Source organism: Bicyclus anynana, chromosome 15, assembly GCF_947172395.1.
Source record: "Bicyclus anynana chromosome 15, ilBicAnyn1.1, whole genome shotgun sequence".
Taxonomy (NCBI): domain Eukaryota; kingdom Metazoa; phylum Arthropoda; class Insecta; order Lepidoptera; family Nymphalidae; genus Bicyclus; species Bicyclus anynana.
Window position 1 is genome coordinate 7,734,761 of NC_069097.1, and position 24,944 is coordinate 7,759,704.

The following is a 24,944-nucleotide window of genomic DNA, read 5'->3' on the forward strand; positions in this document are numbered from 1 at the left end:
ACATCTCTGACCTTGGTCTTGCTTCAGATAGTAGAGAGTCTGACTTTGTCTTGTTTTTTTATATGAAGCATGCTTCTTTGTGTTATGAAAAATAAAGATATCCCTATATCAGACATGTCTAAAGTATTCAACACCTGTATCTTGTCATGCTTAACCTATGGTTGCCAAACCTGGGGTCTGACTGAGAAAAATATTATGAAACTGAAAACATGCCAAAATAATCTAGAAAGAAGCATGCTTCTTTCTTTATAGGAGAGACTAAATCTGTGCCGTCAATGATGTATTTTTTTGTTGCAGGATGTCGCAACACCGGCCAACTGTCGAAGGTCCTGCAAGTGACGCTGCTGCCGTTAGAGGAGGAGATGTTTGTGAAGTATCTGCAGGATTGCAACGAGTCGCAGACATCTGAACTGCTTGTCATGTATTATTTACAACAGGCGAGGTAAGTTACAATCTAGTAAAGGGTCTCTTCTTTTACAAATTTCAGTTTTGTAATGTATCTCATTACGCACTTGTGTGTTATCGTAATAGTAAAACGCACGGTTTATGCATGATGTTCCATCTTAAAACGAACGGTACTCTTTTAAATTTTATTTGTATATATTTTATCTTTCCCTGGATAGTAAGTTGGAGCAGGTCATATTTGGAGGCTTGTATTAAATTAACCCAGGTATTCGAGCTTCCTCCTTTGAATTTGCTGCAGAACCTCTGTTGACATTCCCATTCTTTGCAGCACAGTATTGCGTACACGATTCCTTTATGATATTCGCAGCATCCGCCTGCAAATCCACATCTCAAACGCCTCAAGCTTACTACACATCACTTGCATTAGTGTCCAGGCATTAACGTTAAAAAGTAACACAGAGAAAACGTAACATCGCGTCCTCAGGAATATTGCTCAGGAATATCTCTAAATTGTAGTTACAGGGTACGAATAATAAAATCATCACCCTTACCTACAATACCGCCTCTCCTACATGGACGGAGGCCTGATCGTGGTCGTAATCATGATCGTAAAAATAGACTGATTGATAATAATGATACAAAAACAAAATAACATTCTAGATATTTAGAAGCAGAGCAGTACAACAGTAAGCTCAAGTCAAAAGGACGTCCCAAGGACATGACAACGTCCGCGGAGTCCATACTGGACGTGTTGGACAGGGAGAACGCTAGAGACGCGCTGGTGGAGGTGGTCTGCGCCTCTCTGCCCACCATCGCTACCTCAGTGGCCAGATGTGCCTTGACGGACTTTGAGACTCACAGTAAGTATGAATTAATACATAACACCATTAAAATGTTTGCAAATGAAATGACATAGGAGAGGGATGCCAAAGAAGAGATGGAGTGTGAGAAAGAGGAGATGTATAAATGGAGTAGATGATAAGTTGATGAATGAAATGATAGAATGAAATGGAATATATTGACTTGTTCAAGTCAAAGGGACGGCCCAAAGATGTGATAACGTCCATACTCGATGTGGTAGACAGAGATAATGCTAGAGACACACTGATGGTATTGGCTGTGCCTCTCTGCCCACCATCGCCAGTGGCCAGATCTGGCCAGATCTGCCTTGACGGACTTTGAGCCTCACAGTAAGTATGAATTAATTAATACATAACTCTGTTAATATTTCTTGCAATGTGGATTGACATAAGAGGATAAGGTAGTGTAAATGGAGTATATAATAAGTTGATGAATGATAGAAAATGGAAGAAATTGACATATTTTGCTGTCCTCACTCAAGTGAGATTAGGTAGAAGATTTTATGAAGGAATCTTGAAAATATGACCAACATTTCCCTTTAAGCCTGGTCTAATATCTCAAAAAGTAGGTGTCTTTGCGTAAATTTAATAATTTTGAATAATTTTCAACAATTTGTATTGACATGAACATAAACGTTTAGGCCACTATTATAACTAAATTTTCATGTAACTTTTTAGCTTGGGAATTTGTGCAGACATATATTTTGACTGGGCTATTTCCCTCTTAATTTTATTTTTATTTCCAGTTGTAAAACCGAAACCCATGTCAGTTTACGTACAAGCTTTGTCGCCAAAAAATACCTTTACCTACAAGTCATCTTTTATACAAGTAAGTAAATACCTTAATTATTACTAATACAAGCATTACTTTGCAAAACATCATAATGCAATTTTTATTAAATTTTTGGCACATAAAAATATTTCACTTTGTGATAACTTTCTCGTAATCCTGTGATCTTGAGATCCTGGGTTCGAGTCTTAGATTGGGCTTTCTTACAGGGAATTTTGAGTAAAAATTCTCAGCTTTAAGTTTGCCACCCAAGGACATTGACAGTGTTACACCCCTTGCCCCGCAGAGTATGAAAACCTTTTGTCCCTAGTGGCGTGCACTTTGTAAAGCAAAAATGCACTGCCAAAGAGCAAATGCACGGCCTGAAGCCATATTACGAACCATTTTTTTCGGAAATTTTATTTGTATTTAAGTGCCCAGCCTAGGCAAAAACCTTGTGCACGCCACTATACTGTCCCTGTCATTATCAATAACAACTGATAGTGATCATTACAGGATCAAAAATTCGCTAACACGCGGTAGCAGCGTGGTGGTTTTATTTTTTTTTCCATATCCTCTCCTACAACGAGGTCTTGTAGGAGAGAGACGGCCTCCGTGGCGGAGGAGGCGGATGTCCTGGGTTCGATCCCCGGCTGGGCCAATTGAGGTTTTCTTAATTGGTCCAGGTCGGGCTGGTGGGAGGCTTCGGGCGTGGCTAGTTACCACCCTACCGACAAAGACGTACCGCCAAGCGATTAAGCTTTCGATGTCGCGTAGAAACCGAAAGGGGTGTGGATTTTCACCCTTCTCCTAACAAGTTAGCCCGCTTCCATCTTTGATTGCATCACCATTTACTATCATGTGAGATTGTAGTCAAGGGCTAACTTGTAAACAAAAAAAATAGGTAGTTCTAGCTTTATAGTGGGACATTAAAATAGCCAGATAAATCATAGTGCCATTTTTTTCTGCAACTACATTTCATGTTTTAGGATACCATAGAGAACGCAAGCGAGACTTGGTTGAACAGGCCGAAGTTGAAAAAAGGTTTGAAACGCGCTCTAAACGTTCAAGACACTCCATTTATTTGCACGCCAAAAACGTATAAATCAAAAAGGTATGTCAATAGCTTAAAATAGGTCTATGGTACTAAAAGTGAATTCAATGCGAAATCATGTGTGTATTAAAATTTGCAAAAATAAATTTTTTCAGCCTATTGTCTTCTGAACAAAGAGGATCGGAAGCGACACCAGCAAAACGAATGAAATTGGACTTTACGGGCACTCCGCGAACGCCCAAAATGCCTTGCAGTCTCAAAGTCAGTGACGTTCTCAGTCAACAAATGGCCAGTTTGTTGGACATGCCCGAAGTGCAGACCCCACAGAAATATTACGACAGAAGCGGGGCTGAGACTCCACAGAGTATATTGAAAGTAAGTTCGATTTCAGCACTTTAATAGTATTTCTGTAATTACAAAACCATTAAGTAATTCCCGAGATAAAACACCATTATTTGCTATAAAACACATCAAATATTTTATTTTTAACATTCAAAATACCATGTTACCAGGCTATGTAATGCCATACCATGACGTTATAATTCACAGATACTACGAAATATCTCTTCGGGACTCAGACTAATTACCTAAGGACCCTAATTCAAAAACAAAAATGGTCTGTGATTTTTCGAATAAAATGGGCTTTGTTGTTGTTGTTGTTGTTGTTAACCGTTTTTACACTATTCAACTACACAAAAAGTTATTTTTACGGACACGATAATTTATGAAACATCGATTCTAAAGAGACGGTTTTTATAATCGCATTAGATCGTTGATCATATACTTTGACAGAAAAGTAACTAGCGAGGTAGATCCCTATGTAATTAATCTGAGCTTCGGGACGAAAGAGCTCTTTTGTTATTTCCGGTTCGACTGCTATTGATCGACTGTCTCTTCAAGTCATGGCGCGCATCTTCAGGACTTCAAACCTGGTTGGACAGTAGTGGGGCTAAATCAACCCCTATATGAAGTCAAGCAATCGGTTGCTTTTATTTTTACTCTTTGAATATTCAATTTCTTAAATACTAAAAAGCTAGTTCTCCAGTTTTGAGTTCAAGTATCAGACAAGTTTTCAGTGTACCTCAAATGTATAAAAATGTCGAGCTCAGCGCTAGATCTCCTCAAATGTATAAAAGTGTCGAGCTCAGCGCTAGGTCTCCTCAAATGTATAAAAATGTCGAGCTCAGCTGTTATATGACGATTTTAAAAATTTTTCTAGAACCGTCGTTTGGATGAGCGCGACGTGCCTTCGCCGGCAGACTCCAGATACCTGTGCGACAGTGATGAAGACGAACTGGAGACTGCCAGCAACCACACGCATTACAGCGATTCCACTAATAAGTAAGTTCCTTGCCATATAACCATAGCTAAAACAAGAGTGAATAGGCATTTTCTAGGCAAGTGTCTACATACACATACCAGCAGGTGAGATCACGGTTAAACGCGAGCCTATCTAGGATTTTTTTTTCTGTGTTGTCTATGGCCTAACGTTGCTATTGTACAATTTCCCAAATGTTGATAATGTTGTATTTTTTACAAGACGGTGGTTCTGGGTTCGATCCCCGGTTCGCTCTACCGGCAAAGGCGTACCGCCAAGCGATTTACGTTCCGGTACGATGTCGCGTAGAAACCGTACGGGGTGTGGTCCTACTCCTAATGAGTTAGCCCGATTTCATCTTTGGTTGCATCATCACATGAGATCCCATCAGGTGAGATTGTAGTCAAGGGCTAACTTGTAAAGAGTAAAAAAAAACTAATAAAATTATGTAGCATTAGTAAGATAGTGAAATAGTCATTGTTACTCAGACCAATTATAGATAGACCAGTATCGCACCCATATTCACGAACAAAATTGTCTGTAATTTTCTGAGAAATACGAGCTTAGATTTGGTATATATACCTTATACTAAACTAAAAGTTTTTGGCCCTTTGTGTATTTTTACGGAAATCTTTAACCAACAAACATGATTAAAACTATGAAATATTGATACTATAGAGACTGTTTTTAAAAATCCAAAAATTCAAAATTCATTTATTTCAATTAGGCTTAGTTTACAAGCACTTTTGAAAAGTCAAGTTATGTCATAATTTAAATTAATGTAATAGTGGTAATAGTAGTCGAAAACTTAAAATTAAAGTTACCAGGCTTCCAAAAGCGCCTTGGTCCAAGAAGAGCTTACAAGGTTTTTTTTTTGTTTATAATCGCTTTAGATCATTGATCATATACTTTGACAGAAAAGTAACGTCTAGCAAGGCAGGTCCTATACAATTGTTCTGAGCTTTGTTATATGTTCGTCGCTTTATTCTTCAGATACAATATTAACTAGGTAGTTACTTTTATCCGATAGGCATAATTCGCACTTTAGAGAATCGATTTTCAATCGATACAACTCCTTTTTTTTTTTTTTTACACTGGCCACTCTAGCGAGCCGCCACTTGCCAACTCATTCTTTTTCCGAGCGTGGCATCGTTCGCACGTACTCATTTTTAAATTCTAAAAAATTAAGTGTAATAATGTAACAGTGTCTAAGCGTAGCAGTGTCTAAGTGTAACAACGTACTTACCATGGTTCATAGCCATGGCATGTGTTTGTTTTTTCGAGAACAAAAAGAAGATTTTTGCGAATAAGGTTAGTTCCTACCCTCTTTTATTCAAAAGTATTTATTAAATCCAGTGAACTCGTTTTAAAAATCTTAGAGGTTGACCACGTATCATTACTAACCTCTAAGGTTAATCGGGTGTTAAAAACTTAGTGTTAACCATCGTAACAGTGAGATTTTTGTATATTATGCCGGGTGGATCATATATCCACATGAAGGTAATTCTTATAGCATACCTTACTTAAATTTTATAACAATTACCGTATGCTATGCCTAGAGGTGTATCGTGTATACTCACGAAGGCAATTTTTATAGCATACCGTCACTCTTACGATTACCGTATGTTAAGCCTAGAGGTGTATCGAGTATACTCACGAAGGCAATTTTTATAGCATACCGTCACTCTTACGATTACCGTATGTTAAGCCTAGAGGTGTATCGTGTATACTCACGAAGGCAATTTTTATAGCATACCGTCACTCTTACGATTACCGTATGTTAAGCCTAGAGGTGTATCGTGTATACTCACGAAGGCAATTTTTATAGCATACCGTCACTCTTACGATTACCGTATGTTAAGCCTAGAGGTGTATCGTGTATACTCACGAAGGCAATTTTTATAGCATACCACCACTCTTACGATTACCGTATGCTATGCCTGGAGGTGTATCGTGTATACTCACGAAGGCAAATTTTATAGCATATCTTAAATTTTATAATAATCACCGTATGATTCTCGTATGCTATGCCAGGAGGTGTATCGTGTATACTTACGAAGGCAATTTTTTTATAGCATACCTTAGATCGTATAATAACTATCGTATGATTACCGTATGCTATGCGAAGTCAATTCTTATAGCATATCTACCTTACATTTTATAATAACCATCGTACCATCATACTTCAATCAACAGCCTGTATTCGTCCACGGCTGAACATAGGCCTTTCCATCATACTTACGATTACTGTATTATATTCCGGGAGGTGGATCGTGTATCCACGATCACGATGGTAAATTCATATAGCATAGCTTTAGAGTTCATAATATCTAATACACGTGGCTTAGAGGTGGGTCGTGTACCCTCACGAAAGCAATCATGTAACACTAAAATAATATGAGTATATTGCATAATGAAGGAATCGCCATTTTGTATGCATGTATGTATGTATAAGCAATGCTAGTATCTACGGATTTTACTTATCACATTCAAAACTTGTTATTGATTTCAATAAAGGCTCGTTTCAAATATCTTTGAGGTTGGGGATGGGTCATATTCTCATGAGGTTAACCGTGTGTTAAACACTTGGGATTCTCATAACCACCGCCACAGAGAGTTTACTATTATTAGTGCTATACCGGGAAGTGGATCGTATATGATGATCACTATTATAACATGACTTAGCAATTAGAGTATAGAATATCTATTAAAAAAGCTGAAAATGCCCTCAGTAAAGCAATTGTGTAATTGAAACAATTAAATAGCAACTAGGGCAAGGTATAGCTTACAATTAACATTAGGTAAAGCATACAGAAACAGATGTTTGAAAGAAGTTAATCACAGTAGGAATAATTAATCTTTCCTTAATATTCGACAAGATGTGGAGCTGGAAAGGAAATTAACTTTTCCAAAAATAATGAAATAATAGCTAATCACAGTTGTTAAAGAAAAACTAGTGTTGCAAATAGAAAGGCTCCTTCAGTTAATAAACACCACCCAAGTCCACATCATAGTATCAATTGAGAAATCGTTTCCATCAGCAAGGAGACTGAACAGGCCATCCTCGCTTCTCCTCGAGTAAGCGACGGGGGGGGGGGGGGCTAGCAGAGGGGCAACAGTACCTTAGGTCAACGGCCTTAATCAGCGACCCAAACTCGCCAGATATTCCATTACTTAAAATCATGAAATACTGAAGTGTGTGATGGTTATTTTATACCATTTTGCAAAATAGTTAAAACAAGTTTTAACTCCTTTTAACACACATGATTTTCTAGAACTCGGTGCCATTTAAAAATGTTATTTCGTTATAAATATTTTAGCTCCTAAGTGCAATGTGACAGAGATTTATTTTGATCCTCAAAGCTTAACGCAATGCCTTACGGCTTGTTTTTAAGCACACAGAATTTTACTAAAATAAAACAATTTTTTATGTAAGGAATACCCTAAATCAATAATAACAGGTATATCTGGACGATGTACTATGTATCTATCAAATCAATCAATCAATAGATTGCTTGATTTATTGCGAATTCAGGTTAAAGTCAGACTTATTGCGAATTCAGGTTAAAGTCAGGCTTATCCAAAAAGTTTTCCAGCTTTGTATAGAAAATACTTACGCAGAAGTACAAGGCAATATCAGAAAAAACTCTACGTTTGCTTTAATGCCTGGGTTCATTTTGTTATTATTTCTATCAAAAGTAATCTAGAATCTCAAAAGGGTCTTTGAGGCTTTCTTTATAATGCCGTTAATATGATTTTAATAAAAACGGTAGGATATTATGCAGTTAATTAATAAATTCATCATCGTCATCGCACAATTTTTATGTAATTGCAGCTTGCTAATAAATGCTTAAAAAAATAAATGCTTAAAAAAAAAAAAAAAAAAAAAAAAAAAAGCTGTTTGCATATATGTAAAGTATGATTGGTTATATACTTGAGCCCCGAATGCCAAAAGTATTGAGCTCATGAGCAATCCATTAATTTTGAAGAAAAATTAAACTACCAGACGTCTTTTTGGTAGAAACAGAACGACTTGATGAATTAGACTAATATTTTAGAAATCTGAAAGATTCTAAATGTGAAATTTTCACTAATGCTTCAAAAACTCTTAATGAATTAACTTTCAACTTAAATACATTTAAAATTATTGTTCTTTCATTTGTAGGATAAAAACTTTCGCAAGAACGACATCTAAATGCTTGATTTCTTTATGCGTTGACATATTACGCAAGCAAGCCATTGGCGACAAACAAGGTTTTTTACCCGCTTACATATAAAATTACTCGCATGGGGGGTGGATTCACTTTCCTCATTTGGGAGCAACACTGTAGCCTGTATAGTTAAGAACTTATGTCGCAGTTAGTTATGCCGGTCTAGAGATAAGGACGTAAAGTTTTAGTCAGTTTAAAGTATAGATACTTAATAATTTGCGAGATGCGAAATAAATGTTTATTTGCATTCTATACCAATAAATTTAAAAGTACAGAAGCCGATCAGGAATCACAACAAAAAATAATTTAATGGAATGGATTTATATCTGAGTGGGCAGTCCCCACTGTTAATGAGAGATAGTTTATTGTTTTTAGACACACCAAACGCGACTTATTTGCATGCTGAACCAATGTAAAGTGCTGTCAATATTTTTCATTGAAGCCTAACCTTAAGCAAAGTCTACAGACGCCATAAAAAGCTAGCATTCTAATTTGTTAAATGCATTTCCATAATATGATTTAATCTGTAATGCAATGAAAAGCTACGGGAACTTTATTCTTTCCTTACTAGCCTGGTACTTTAAAAAGAGTGCTCATTACAAAAAATATATAATTCTTGAACCTCGCTGGGATCGTTTACGTTTAAACTAAAGAACATGTCATTGGCTTCGCTGTAGTCTTTCACTGGGCGCTGCATTCGTTACACTTTGAACCCCTGAAATAATAGTTGAATGAATGTTACCATCGATTTCAGCCAATACGATAAAGCAGTACTCGACCACACAAAGTAGTGGTAACATTGCTCATAAAATTCAATGAATGCAAAATAATGCTGGTTTTTGGAATTAGCTAACTATCCAAATAATAATGATTTATTGTTGCGTGTAGTTTGCACTGAATAGTAAACCAGTAAATTTAGTAAAAGCCGTGTATAAAAATCTTTATATCGGACTTAATAATAATTTAAAGAGCTTAAAGCAGCCAATACGTTTCTTTCCGTATTTCATTGAAAAGTCTAACATAATTATGACCTGCTTAAACCTTATGGGCGTAGAAAATTACCTTCTTACTACGCAAATAATGCGGAAATATTTAGTCAACTATAACCAGTTATTTGATTTTTAAAAAGTAACGTCGCATGCTATAATTAAAGCAGAAAGTTGATGAGAACGGCATCGTTATCTTGATATTGGGCGTACACAGCACTCGTCACACTTCCACTTCGGTGGCAGCCTTAGCAGGGGTGTGCATAAGACACCATACGGAAGTCTGTTGACTGGACGAGCTCTTCCTCGACTTTTGCCCGGTTCATGTAACCGCCCATTGGTCGATGAAGAAACATTTGCTCGATCAGTTTGTAAACTTCATAAATAGTTGATTAATGTTAATTTCATCTTAACTTTGTAAGTTTTCTGATTAATGTACTCCCATTCGGTTTCATTATTTATGTAATATTCGCTTAGTAATCGCGAATGTTTTTCGTCCTAGTGGTAAATAAATAGAAGATTTTTCATTACAATAACTGAATGTTTTATCTGAAAACATCTTCTTCTCTGAACATCTACCTAGTTAATATTGTATCTGAAGAATAAAGCGACGAACATATAATATAAGATCAAACGAACTTAGTGAAGTTCGATCATTATTATATGAGTCGCTTTATTCGAAGATACAAAGTACCCACCCACCCACAACCAAAATGAAAAATTTTCATTTATTTATTTACGAATAACTCTAAAAAGAATGAGTTGGCAAGTGGCGGCTCGCTAGAGTGGCCAGTGTAAAAAAAAAAAAAAAAGGAGTTGTATCGATTGAAAATCGATTCTCTAAAGTGCGAATTATGACTATCGGATAAAAGTAACTACCTAGTTAATATTGTATCTTCGAATAAAGCGACTCATATAATAATGATCGAACTTCACTAAGTTCGTTTGATCTTATATTATAATGCATAACATTATGTTAACGAAGGCATCTCCGGTTCACAATCCCAACTGCATCGGAGGGAGGGTCAACACCCTCTCCTGTGGCCATTCCAGTGAAGAGGGAGACTGAGGACGAGAGGACAGAGGACGAGAGAGGTGGACACAGTGACAGCTATAAGAGTACTATGGTGAGTTACTTTTAAATCCATGTAGCTCCGAAAGTAATGATCGCAGATATAGTGCTCGCCACGGATCTTTATGTTTTTGAAGTCGGTTATTTTTTTTTTTATTTTTATTTATCAAATTTTAGTGTAATCATACTAGATTTAGATATAGGCAATAAAACATTCCCCCAAGGTATGTTGCTCTGTGTAGTCATATTACAACCCTTAATGACAGTCACAACCAATATCTAGGTGAAATGTCCTCATCAATACAAATTAATCAAGCCCGATCACAAGATAGCTTTTGTTAGCATACTCTTAATTTATATACAATTTAAAAAACACTCCTCATCTATTGGTTATCACACTTACCTAGGAATACTAATACACTTATATAGGAAATTCAAGACAAACTCATCAGCTTTCATAAAAAGAGGTTATGCAAAACAAATTTTCAGAGTGAAATTCATCCTATGGAGTCGCCACCGAAAAAATTCGCCGCCGAAGGAGTGAAGTCTAAAAAAACATACAAGGACATTGTTCGAGCCAGGTTTGTATTTTGTTTAACATATTATTGTTACTCGTAACATTAAGTTAAAGTGTTCTTCATAATACGTACTATTATCTTGAATCGCAGCAAACTTTCAAGCGTAAACGGAACTGTCACCGTACCCGTGCTATCTGAAAAACACAACAGTGTAACAACAACACAACAGAACATAGCAATATCGCTTGAGCACGTCAGTCGTACTTTCACGGACAAGCTGTTCTGTGTGTACTGCTTACTAATACGAGTACTTAAAATATAATCATCATCATCATTTTCAGCTAATGAACGTCCCCTGCTAAACGTAGGTATTGTAAGGACTTCTAAACACGGTCTAGAGCCGCGTGCATCCAACTCATCATCATCATCATCAGCCGATGGACGTCCACTGTCGGACATAGGCCTCTTTTATGGACCTCCAAGCATAACGGTCTCGAATGTCCTCGGTCCACCTAGTGGGGGGTCGACCAACACTGCGCTTTCCGTTGCGGGGTCGCCATTCCAGCACCTTGGGACTCCAACATCCATCGGCTCTTCGAACTATGTGGCCTGCCCATTGCCACATCAGCTTCGCGACTCGCTGAGCTATGTCAGTGACTTTAATTCGTCTGCGGATCTCATTTCTGATTCGATCACGCAGAGAAACTCCAAGCATAGCTCGCTCCAACTGCCCTTACTATATTATATTACTCGCTTGCATTAGTCCACCTAGTTGGGGGTCGTTCAACAAACCGTTTTCCATTGCAGGGTCGCCGTTCCTGCACTTTGGGACCCCAACATTTTTTCGAATTAAATTGACCGCCCACTGTTGGTGGTTTTGGTTCTCTGCGGATCCCCGCATTTGATTAAGTGAAAAGAAATAGATAGAATGTCGTCCAATAGCAGCAAATTAGTCCCAGTCCCATTTATTTCATCCCACCGCGATGAAAGAAATTGCGGTATCTCCGATTGGCTAAAATTTGTCCATTGCTCTTCACGAGATTATCTCGTTGGCCGCATTTTAGCGCCACAGAGACTTCTTATGAAGCTCATAGTTTACTATTGCATATCGCATCTGCAGTATATTATGACGTAACATGTTGGCGCCACTAGGAAAGAGAAATAGACAAAATATCGTTCAATGGCGGCGGAATTGCTTTAGTTCCATCTCTTTCGTCCCAACGCAACGAAAGAGACAGCGGTATTTCCGGTTGCACTGCCATTGCTTTTGCTTGTATATCGAGAAGTGATTGGTATGGACTTGCCATTGCGTAATGTTTTGTTGACTTGGATTTCTTCTACGGAGGTAGTAGGTACTTACCTAACTTCAACTATCGACATAATCTTAACATACCTAATTTAAAGCAAAGTCACTTTCTTCGTCTGTACGCTTCGATCTTTTAAACTGACCGAAAAATTTTAATGCCGTTTTTATTAATGGATACTCGATAGGTAGAGCTAGCTAGAGATACACAGATAGTAAAAATAAATCTTTCGTTATTAATCCAGGCAGGAAAACCAACTCAACGGTATAAGTTTCATCGTGACCCATGAACTTTTTTCCTGGGGCAAATGATGTATGGGGAGTGGGACATCTCCTTTGTCTATTTCTCTTTACCAGATTAGGTTATAAGCGTTGATAATATAATGATGATAAATTTTTCTTCCAGGAGATCACTATCTATATCGGCTAACAGTAGCCTATCGGACGATCCAAACACGTCTATAGAAAGCATCGCAGATATACCAGTCACACTCTTCAACCCGCGCTATTCGGGCGGAATGAAACGACCCTCATTCACAGACAATAAAGAGACTGAAAGAGAGATTTCGCAAGAGAAAGAAGAGAAAGAGATTTCGCAGACGAAAGAAGAGAGAGAGATGGAAGTCGATGAAGAGAAGATAGAGTGTCCCAGAGATACATATGTGCCTAAAACGCCTCAAGGTCGTAGGAGTATTCGGTCTGGAGTTAGAGAAAGCGCGCCTTTAAGGTTATTAATAGTTTTCTCATTAATTTTTTACTGCTTATTTATTTATTTTTATTTTTTTGGTCCAATGGTTAAATTTGCGTTTGTATAACGAGGACCTAGGTTCGAGCCCTGGGTCGGACTATAAATATAAGATTATCGTGTGTATTTTTTCAGAAATATTCTCAATAGAAGCTAGTTGGTACAAAAATAAATTTTTCGAGATAAGTTAAATTGGGACAATATGCTCCAAACGTCTAGTCTGTTCTGACATTACATTGCGAAACTATTCGTATTCAAAGCGGACTTGTTGTTCTATAATAAATAGCAGACGCCACGCGGGTTTTACCCACGTAGTTCCCGTTCCCGTAGGAAACAGGGATGAAATATAGCCTATAGCACTTGGTGATAGTGTAGCTACCCAACAGTTAACGAATTTTTCAAATTGTTCAGTAGTTTCGGAGCATATTCGATGCAAACAAATAATCAAATCTTTCCTATTTATAATATTAGTATAGACTAGCGGACGCCCGCGACTTCGTCCGCCCTTAGACCTCTTTAATCCAGCCCTTGTAGTATCGCCGGAAAAATGGAGTAACTTCTCCCGTTTTTCCAACATTTCCCTTCACTGCTCTGCTCCTATTGATCGTAGCGTGATGAAAAGTATACTATAACCTGCCCAGGAGTATGACGAATAATTGTATCAAGTTTCGTTAAAATCCATCGATAAGTTTTTGTTTCTACAACTAAGTCAAAAATATTACTGATTGCATTTTTGGCATCAGTATCGACCACTAATCATCCCCTGATAGTTATTTTGGAAATATATGTCAGGTACAGAATTGACCTCTCTACAGATTTATTATAAGTGTAGATTAGGTGAATCAATGTGATTCAAATTTTTTGAAAAATCGTAGCACTTAAATTGCAGATGAAAGTCGTTCTTATTTCAAATTATATACATGAAAGTTAGCTTAACATTGAGCGTAATGTTATTTATTTGACAGATCTCATTCCACTACTCCTGAAAGGACGGATTCACCAGTTGTTACCCCATTACGGACAGCAAGAGCTACCAGGTAATTTATTGTTCATAGAAATAGTTGTAAAACTACCTTGTTTATCCAATGTTGTTTAATATTATCTGCGGGCATTTCGCTCTTTGAAACCATAAGTAATAGGAGCGGGTGTTTCGTTAAAAACTCATTATCAACCCATATTCGGCTCACTGTGAGCTCGAGTCTCCTCAGAATGAGAGGGGTTACAGGTTAGGCCAATAGTCCACCACGCGGGCCCAATGCGGATTGGCAGACTTCACACACGCAGAGAATTAAGAAAATTCTCTGGTATGCAGGTTTCCTCACGATGTTTTAATTCACCGTTTGAAACACGTGATATTTAATTTCTTAAAATGCACACAACTGAAAAGTTAAGAGGTGCATGCCCTGGACCGGATTAGAACCCACACCCTCCGGAATCAGAGGCAGAGGTGATGCTGTCGCAGAAATATTTACGCAGACCCTAAATATAGTACAATACTGTATATTATAGAACGGTTGGCAACCCTAATCGTACCCCAGTTTTTACTGTACATACATAACAGTCAAGTTTCCATTTTGCTAATCCCAAACAAAGTGACTGAAGATTTTAAAAATATTATAATCTCTGTCACAGGACACGTTCAAGATCACGTACTCCAGAAATAAGTCCGCGTTCGTCACCGCTTGCACCCATCTTGGAGCAGCCCAAGCAAGAGGTGGAAAGTGAACCCCATCTTAAGGCCACTACACTTAGCGTTCCCAGGCAGCTTCGGTAAGTGACATTTAATATTGAATAGAAGCATATGTCACTTTACAATACTTCATTGTGTGTAAATTCAAATAAAAGTAATGTTGATGAACTTTGGTTTGGAACCCTCGTAACTTTCATTTTAAGTTTTCGACTTTATGATGACGCCAAGTAACTTCGGAAGTGGACTGTAGATTGGGGTGATTGGTGAGCAGGACTCGCAGGAACTCAGGCGGCACATACCTTTGATAGGCTTCCACACGCGCATTTCCCGCTGACTTCGAGAGTTGACCCGCCTAACACTGGTTTTATGATACGTCACCATAGATTTTGATTGCTCGGGAAATACAACATTCAAGAAACCCCAAGACAAATAGAGTGTACAGTTTTAGGCACTAATTACACCTTTTATAATGTAAATGGTTTATATTATCACCATCCCGAGTTGCACTTCGCGTTTAAACGTTGCAGTTCTTAACGGCTTATAGCATCACCGATATACTTTTCGTACTGTACCATGCGGTCGTAATGTCCACGCCGTGTTGCCAAGATGTTCATGCAGTGTGTTCATGTTTAGTATATGTATTGTGCCTTATTTTAAGGTAAAATTAGGGACATCAGGTTTTTAAATGGTTAGGAATAGGTAAAGAATATGACAGTCCAGTTAGGTAGGTCCAATTTCGAGGAAGAGGTGAATCGCCGAATCCAGCTCGGCTGGGCAGCATTTGGGAAACTCCGCAACATCTTTTTGTCTGAAATTCCTCAGTGCCTGAAGACGCAAGTCTTCGAACAGTGCGTGTTGCCAGTGATGACCTAATACGGATCCGAGACTTGGTCGCTAACTATGGGCCTTATTAGAAGGCTCAAAATCACTTAGCGGGCGTTTGGCGTTTCTCTGCGTGATCGAATCAGAAATGCGGAGATCCGCAGACGAACCAAAGTCACTGACTTAGCTCAGCGAGTCGCGAAGCTGAAGTGGCCACAGAGTTCGAAGAGCCGATGGACGTTGGTGTCCCAAGGTGCTGGAATGGCGACCACGCACCGGAAAGCGCAGTGTTGGTCGACCCCCCACTAGGTGGACCGAAGTCATCAAGCGGGTTGCAGGGAGCCGCTGGATGCTGGCGGCTAGAGACCGTTTTGTTTGGAAGTCCATGCAAGAGGCCTATATCCAGTAGTGGACGTCCATCGGTTGATAATGATAATGATGATGATGATGAAAGAATATGAGGATTTAAACGCTGGCGTAACCAATTATCACCAATTAAATCATGACATAGCTTGACATTTCAAAAGTGTTGGTGTACTAAGCCTTATTGAAATTAATTAGTTTTCACTTTGATTTGATATCTTACATAAATATTTAATTAAGCTTAATCTAGATTCTCCATATGTTTACAGAAGCAGGTCGCGCACTCCGGAGAGACAAGACAAGCCGTACAAAGAGTCTCCGCGTTTGGAAGCCATCAAGGAATCTCCCACCAAAGTGACTGACTCGCCGCCCGCCTCACCTAAACGCAGCATGAGGTATGATAATTTATACATAATAAACCCGTTGATATTGCGATGGAACCTTGTCACAATAACAGCTACGTGACGTGATATTTGCAAAATAAATAAGATTATAAAATTTCAAAATCTATTAAAAATCTTTTATCGTAATTAGATGAAAATACATACAGTTTTAGTTTACTTGTATTAAATGTGACATTTTTCAATATATGAACTATAAACATAAACGTACAAATAACAAAAATATTACTAATTTTGTTTGACCGCCCATACAAATCTAACGATCATTATGCACCTACGACGTCATTAAATTGTATCATTTTGTATGGGGCGTTTTTCAGGGATCCGCGACAGCGTCGCAAATCTGACCCTTTAAATCCCTGTAGCTCCGAAAGTAATGATCGCAGATACCCTGTTACTTTTACAAAATTGCTTTACTATTAGCATACTCCTAATTTATAAACAATTTAAAAAACTGTTATCATCCCTATTATGACCAATATTCCTGTAATAAGCAGTCGGAAAATACTGTGTTACGAGTGGGGATGAATAGTCCATCGAGGCTATTGAAGCTTTCAAATCATTATCACACTATACTTTCGTTTATAGGGTCCCACATAAAAAGATATAAAAATGTTAATGAATATCAAACATGTTACATATACATTTATATTAAAATTAAAAAAAAAAACAGATAATTACTCACCTTAAATTACATATTATATAAGAAATTACTACGCCGAGTCTGTCTGTTCGCGATAGAAAATAATTATATATGTAATTTTGTACCTAATAGGAGTCGCTCACGAACGCCTGAAGTCACAAATGTTCCTGATCAACCAGTAGCAAGCTCGCGTAGTTTAAGGTTAGTTTCACCTAGTAATTTAACCCTCTTTTTACCTTTGATTTGGGAGGGGAATCTTCATATAATAAAGTGGTTAACGTGTTTAATACATATAATTGCGCTACGTAAACAGTATATAAACGTAGCCGTGATAGCCCAGTGGATATGACCTCTGCCTCCGATTACGGAGGGTGTGGGTTCGAATCCGGTCCGGGGCATGCACCTCCAACTTTTCAGTTGTGTGCACTTTAAGAAATTAAAAATCACGTGTCTCAAACGGTGAAGGAATAACATCGTGAGGAAACCTGCATACCAGAGAATTTTCTTAATTCTCTGTGTGTGTGTGAAGTATGCCAATCCACATTGGGCCAGCGTGGTGGACTATTGGCCTAACCCCTCTCATTCTGAGAGGAGACTCGAGCTCAGCAGTGAAGTGAATATGTTGATAACTAATAAAACAGTAACAGTACCATCTAAATAACCAGAAATATTTCTTTAGAAGTCGCTCCCGCACTCCCGACTTGGAAACTGTGGAACAGAAAACTGTATCCAGTCCTCGCAGTTTAAGGTAACACATTCTTGCATTATTACCTGGTACATTACGTATTATGAAGTTTTCTATATACTACAAACAAGCATCAAATAAGCCTGTTAATTTTTGAATTACTTATTGTTTTAGAAGCCGTTCTCGTACCCCTGAAGTGGAAATAACTAGTGAACCAGTTGCTGTAAGTCCACGTGCTTTAAGGTGATTATTTAAATTTAAATCTTATATTTATATTTTATCATTGTTAAAAGCATCATATAAACTAATCATCATACAAAATTTTTTCACCAGGAGCTGTAGGGCGAAAACACCAGAAAAACTCATGTCACCAAAGAAAGAACACGTTTCTCGAAGCAAAAAATCCCTCACACGTATTGTGCTCGAAGCGAATACATTCGCTAAAACTAAACAACAACTTGAAATGTTAGAGAGTGAAGCTGCCGAGGAAATTTCCGACAGCGCCATAGAATGCACACCTATGAAGTCCTCTAAAGAAATTTCTACTTTGATGGATATTACTTTTTCGCCTATAACTAACAAATCTATACTACAAAGTTCTACAGAAAGTTTACTATCGGTCAGTACGGAAAAGGACATTAAACATGCAGAGGACAGTAATACTATAACCAAACCATTGCCTTCATTTACAATTAACGAGACTAGAATAGAGAAATCTGTGTTACATAGCTATGAAAGCAGTGTGGCCGATAATTCTGATACTCATGAAGAAAAGACCGAACCAGTAGTCGTAATTCACAGTGATGTAAAACTATCAGCCTTTACGACAATACATGAAGATTTCGGTAAATCAGTACTGCAAAGTGCAGAAAGTAGCATAGAATCTAGTAATCAAACAAATGTACAAAATGAGGAAATAGCTGTGGAAATTCCGAAGCTCTCTTTTAAATTAAATGAAACTAATATTGAGAGATCAGTTTTGGGTAGTTGCGAGAGTAGTATTGCCCAGGATTCTATAAGTAAAAGTTTGATAACATTTAAAGATGACTCAAATATAATGACAAGTGACAGTGAAATGGAAATCAAAGATACATGGAAATCTCAAATGGAGACTCAGGCGAGAGTGATTCAAAAAGAGAAAGAGAGTATAGTTGAGATTGTAAGAGAGATAAACGAAATCGAAGGAGAAATGTCGGATGATTGTCATATAGATACAGATTCTGAAGACGGACAAGATGATGAGAACGAAGACGATGATGATGAGAATGAGGAGGATGATGATGAAGACGAGATTGATAATGATGACGAAGAGAACGATAGTGAAGATTCCAATGAGAATGATGAAGATGGAGAAAGTAGCGAAGAAGAGGTATGTATAGAACACTTCCGAAAATAATCCTTCATCCATATCGATACTAATATTGTACAACGTAAGTCTCTCCGTTACCTTTTCACGGCTAAACCGCCGAATCGCTTATGATGAACTCCGAAATATAAAATTGATTGATCCTTCGAGCAAAATATGCTTTTTCTATCCCCATATCGTAATCTACTCAAAATAAAACCTCAAACTGTAACACAAAGCTATTCATTACTAAAGGTTGCTTGATAATGTTCATTACAATTAAATTTTTTTAATTTCCATGTCGTTGTCTACATAATTTTAGGCTACCTTAAGAAACAAATCTAGGAGGCCACGCCGAAACACGTGGCCTCCTACATAGTATGCCACTGCGCTTAATTAGCAATTTTAGCACTTCGCTGTCTATTGTACCATAAGGCTTCGCCTCATCACACAAAAATCGCTCGTGCTTCAATGGCCTTTATGACAGTGGCATAAATAACTATTTAGTCGCGTAAACATAAATAACAGACTGATAGATTTTAATTTTTTCGAGTTTATATTTGAATATAATATGAAAATTGGTGCACATAAATATAGCTTTTAGAAACTCCATCCGTACTGATTTCGTCTCACCGAACGCATTTTTTCAGGAACCGCAAATTGACAATGATGTTATTTCCATCGATGATTCGGATGACTCGTCAAATACTAATACACTCCAAATAGATGAGCCATCATCATCTGATGTAACTTCGGATCCAATCGTAGTCCGTGAGATTGAGTTAATAGAACACGAATCCTACACTCAAGTTAAAGAAATACCTAAAGTCTACGAACTGATTGCAGAGTCGCATACAGACTACGATAAAATTATAGAGATACCTATGAAAGGCGGTAAAGTAGAGGAAATTATAAGCAAAGTCCAAATGGATATGGCCTCAGACCACGGTACAGTATATATCTTTTAAATCATTGATTTCTTCTTCCTCAATTAGCGAATTGCAAAAGAAAACCAGTCTTAATTACACATAAAAATGTCATGAATTTCTACGCGATATTTTTTGAACTTAAAGCGTGTTTCAATTTGTTTTTGTATGTGCATCTTTATTTATCTTTATGTTATTTTTCTATAACTTTTTCGAACTTTAATATAACTATATATTAAAGTTTCTATATTAAAGTTATATTTTATATAACTTTAATATAGAAACTTTAATGTCTATGAAAGAGTAAGCTCTTACATAGACTTATAAAATATACAAAACATTTTAACGCTTTTTCGAAAATATTAAAAAAAATAAGGGAAATTTGATTAACACTTTTGCGTTACATGACGATTTATGCTATTTCACCAAAGTTTGGCTTTACAGTAGAGGTAAGCCAAAAGACCTTTGTTTTAAAATCTGTGTTTAAAATTAATTTTAACTTTTTTTTTAAATGACCAATATTCGCATTTCCCTCCAATTAGTCGGGAAAGAGTGGGTACGACAATAGACCAACGGGCGGGGATCGAACCACCACCCCTCCGTGATGAGTCCAACCGCTCTTACCGTTGCTATTGAGGCTATAAAACTTACTTACAGTTGGTGAAACTGCTATGGAGTTCGAGTCGGTTGTGGAAGAAAATACAGTAAATCTATTAGATGAAGCTCAGATGTCCATTCTAACCGATGACAACTCAGCACTTGCGTCAGAACAGTCTATTAATTTAATTTACTCAGACGAACAAAAAGGCGAGGAAGACAAAGCAAAGAGCTATGATACCGCAATGAAAATTGGTAAGCTTATTTTTAGTTACTATTTTATTTATAAATCGCACATTAAAATACCTAAATGAATTGGCTCCCTTTTTCATTTACAAAATTAGCATTAAATACACCAACAAATCCAACATGACGGATATAATAAATTAATTAAGTCAATCATAGGCGTTTATTCTTTAAAGGAATATTGAATGTAAATAAAGCCTTATTTATAAACATGCACTACGATTTGAAAGTAAAGTAAACTTCAAGCAGTTGTGATTAGATCCACTTTACTTTGAAGAAAATTCAAATAAACATAAACATTAAAGATATGCAATGTTTATGATTATGGGGTTATAGAGTTTGTGAATTTTATCATGTTTAGTTTTAACGTGAGGAGACAATTTGACAAATCAATGTGAATAAATTAATTTGTATTTATTTTGTAGATCAACCTAATGTGCCGCATGATATACATTCGATTGAAAATAAAAAGCCGGCTGTAGCTAAAGATTTAGATATAAGTAATGCAGGTGATGATGTTCTCAAAGTTGAAATGGTAGAAGAAAATATTGAAGAAAACCTTGAAAAAATCACCGAAAGCGGAGCTAAAGAAATTAAAGAAGTCGCCGAATCTGAAAAGCCCTCCATTAGAAAACGTACAAAATCAACATCGGATACAACAAAAGAGATAGCACCAAAAACTCCGACACGTAGAAGAACACAATCAAACGCTTCCATTAAGTCTGATGTGGAAAAATCACCGGAAAGCGTAAACGAAGAAGTTGCCACACCGTCTTCTAGAAGACGAAGAACTCCATCAACAGAAAATAGAAGAATTATAACCCGTCGAGCTTCTAAAGAACTACAGGAAGATGTATCCATGATAGAAGAGGAAGCTCCGACACCTAGACGTCGCACCACACGTTCTAGAAGTAAGAAGGATGATGACAACGACAGTGTTACTTCTGACACATCTGTAAAATCGTCCAGAAGTAAGGCAAGCGAAGACGCTGGCGAAGTCAGAAGCGTTAGGAAACGTAGGCCTTCGTTGAAACCAGAATTAACTGTGATACCCGAAGTAAGTAGTGAGGACTCCCGGCCGGAAACTGTTGAAACTGTTGAAGATATTGTTAAAGAATACAGCAATACTAGAAGGTAAGTTTACTATTTTCAGGCTTCCAAAACAATTGTGTATCTGTCTGTCTTATCACAATAAAAAAAAAAAACAAATTATTAGCATATCTTATCCAGAAAACTATTAAATATCACACGACTTCGGTGGATCCATAAAAGCAACCGAGTGTCTGAATATAGCTGGTCTATTCACTAACTTTAATGGATTTACGTGGAATTTATTAACTAGCTAATGCTACTTAATGATTGGATGATTCTTAATTATTTACTGTAGGGTAGGAATAGGGAGGAAGTGTACATAACTCAAAGCGAAGCTTGACCGGGTGCGCTAGTATAAAATAGATGTGATAATAATAACACATTTCAAAAATATATTTAACTGAGAAACGTTTGTTACACACCGCAACGAAAGAGCAACATTATCGATTCCGCCACAATTTCGATTCAACAATTTGTCTTATGTAATAAAGCATCTTGGACGTTGCGGTTTTAATAAAAAACATGAAATTCGCTTGACGTAATTAATAGCCCCCAACTTGTCAAAAACACATTCCTTGCAGATTATCAAGACAGCAGAAGAAAATGCTGGAGTCCCTAGTGGAGCACCCCACCCCGCGCACCCCGCGCCGCCGCGCCAGCGCCACCTCTCGCTCAGAAGCGGAAGAGGACGATGTGTCCCCCTCGGCGCACTCCGCTATTGATGAAGGTGACATGAACATTTTAATTATCCTTAAAAATATGACGAACTGAAAAAAAAAATATTTGTGAGTTTAAGTTATTAATATGACTAAAATGATAAATTAATGCGTGGATTCTTTTTTAACGAATTTTGAGATTTGTGTATTAATGTTTTTTTTAAACAAGCTTACAAGAATATTGTTTTATACCCAAAGGGTAAAAAGGACCCTATTAGTAAGATTTGACTGTCCGTCCGTCCGTCTCGGGAAGGTGCTAAGAAGCTCTCATACAACAATAATTTCTAAAATAATCTTTTTCTATTTTTAAATGAAATTGGTATATTTCAAACCTTTGACCAAATACTATACGAAATTAATATTGTTTATATTCAATTTTATATGACCCAACTTACCTTATGACTCTTTGAAATGGTCATTTTTAAATTACTACGATTTAAAGTGTATAGTCAAAAAAAAGTCAAAAATCGTTTATTTCAAGTAGACTTACTTTACAAGCACTTTTAAAACGTCAGGTTATGTTATGGTTTTTTTTTATTGTTTACAAGTTAGCCCTTGACTGCAATCTCACCTGATGGTAAGTGATGATGTAGTCTTAGATGGAAGCGAGCTAACTAGTAAGGAGGATGATGAAAATCCACACACCTTTCGGTTTCTACACGGCATCGTACCGAAACGCTAAATCGCTTGGCGGTATGTCATTGCCGGTAGGGTGGTAACTAGCCACGGCCGAAGCCTCCAACCAGCCAGACCTGGACCAATTAAGAAAATCTCAATCTGCCCAGCCGGGGATCGAACCCAGGACCTCCGTTTTGTAAATCCACCGCGCATACCACTGCGCCACGGCTGTCAATAAGGGCGATTAAATTAAAGTTACGGGTTCCAAAGGGCCTTGTTCCGCGAAGAACATAAACCCACCACAAACTCAGCCAGGGTTATTTGTAATAGTAAAGTATCACATACGCGAGCTTTTTAACTGCTTCTATTAATACCCGCATAATGCTTTAACTCACTAGGTTCAGTCGGAACCGATGAATCGCGACCATCTCCGGACTCTACCACCCCAGTTAAACCAAAAGGTAAGTTACTAGTTTTTGTAATAATAAGTATTTTTAAACCCAAACCCAATATGGTTTGGGTTTAAAAATACTTATTATTTCACAAAGAATTCACTTATGTGAAACTTCATCAGCATTATCAACCCACATTCGGCTCGAGTCTCCTCTCAGAATGAGAGGGGTTAGGAAAATAGTCCACCACGCTGGCCCAATGTGGATTGGCAGACTTCACACACGTAGAGCATTAAGAAAATTCTCTGGTATGCAGGGTTCCTCACGATGTTTTCCTTCACCGTTTGAGACACGTGATATTTAATTTCTTAAAATGCACACAACTGAAAAGTTGAAGGTGCATGCCCCGGACCGGATTTGAACCCTCACCCTCCGGAATCGGAAGCAGAGGTCATATCCACTGGGCTATCACGGCTCTCTTACAGAAACTTACAGACTACAGATACAATACATTTCAATTTGAGCGTACAACAATAGCGCTAACAATAATAATAAATCGCTTGGCGATACGTCTTTGTCGGTAGGGTGATAACTAGCCACGGCCGAAGCCTCCTACCAGCCAAGACGGGTCGAGATTTAAAAATCATTGCTCCAGAAAGAAATAGTTTTATGATTATGTATTAATTCTAATTTCTTTTTGCAAATGTTAATAGCTCGTACCGCGCGTTCGGCATCCGAGACGAAAGCTTCGCCGAAACCCGCCAGAGCTACCCGCAGGATGTCCGTCGATATTGGTAAGTTATTTTTATAATACACTAATCCACGCCCAGCGGTTTCACTCGCATAGTGTCCGTTCCCGTGACACGCTCTCGGATAGTGTAAGCTTCCCAACAATTTTTTCAAATAGGTTCAGTCAGAGGCGGATTATCCGTAAGGCAAACTAGGCACGGGCTTAGGGGCGTGTAGTTACAAGGGGCGCGCGAGCTCAGAGTTTTTAAATAAATAAAGAAAATAACATATCGACGATTAAGAACTAAATGCCGATCTTTAATCTAAAACTCTAGTGATATATTTATAACACACCATCATCTGTCAACACACATAAAGGGCTATTTCCCAGAGCAGAGAGGAATCATTAGTTTCGATGTTTGTTCTGTCGTCCCTCTT

At 37.6% G+C, this 24,944-nt stretch overlaps 1 protein-coding gene across 1 annotated transcript in view; it reads left to right on the forward strand.

Moving 5' to 3' along the window:
* Positions 1–24,944, forward strand: part of LOC112051619 (protein ELYS) — a 41,338-nt gene that overhangs the window by 13,774 nt on the left and 2,620 nt on the right. Inside the window, exons 18-39 of the mRNA XM_052885905.1 lie at positions 298–442; positions 1,066–1,265; positions 2,012–2,094; positions 3,024–3,148; positions 3,244–3,463; positions 4,308–4,429; positions 10,589–10,730; positions 11,165–11,256; positions 12,903–13,223; positions 14,207–14,278; positions 14,874–15,011; positions 16,386–16,511; positions 17,293–17,361; positions 17,840–17,908; positions 18,020–18,088; positions 18,179–19,214; positions 19,841–20,138; positions 20,774–20,968; positions 21,385–22,093; positions 22,633–22,778; positions 23,784–23,846; positions 24,491–24,571. Of these exons, the coding sequence (XP_052741865.1) occupies positions 298–442; positions 1,066–1,265; positions 2,012–2,094; positions 3,024–3,148; positions 3,244–3,463; positions 4,308–4,429; positions 10,589–10,730; positions 11,165–11,256; positions 12,903–13,223; positions 14,207–14,278; positions 14,874–15,011; positions 16,386–16,511; positions 17,293–17,361; positions 17,840–17,908; positions 18,020–18,088; positions 18,179–19,214; positions 19,841–20,138; positions 20,774–20,968; positions 21,385–22,093; positions 22,633–22,778; positions 23,784–23,846; positions 24,491–24,571 (4,521 nt within the window). The remainder of the gene's footprint in view (positions 1–297; positions 443–1,065; positions 1,266–2,011; positions 2,095–3,023; positions 3,149–3,243; positions 3,464–4,307; positions 4,430–10,588; positions 10,731–11,164; positions 11,257–12,902; positions 13,224–14,206; positions 14,279–14,873; positions 15,012–16,385; positions 16,512–17,292; positions 17,362–17,839; positions 17,909–18,019; positions 18,089–18,178; positions 19,215–19,840; positions 20,139–20,773; positions 20,969–21,384; positions 22,094–22,632; positions 22,779–23,783; positions 23,847–24,490; positions 24,572–24,944) is intronic.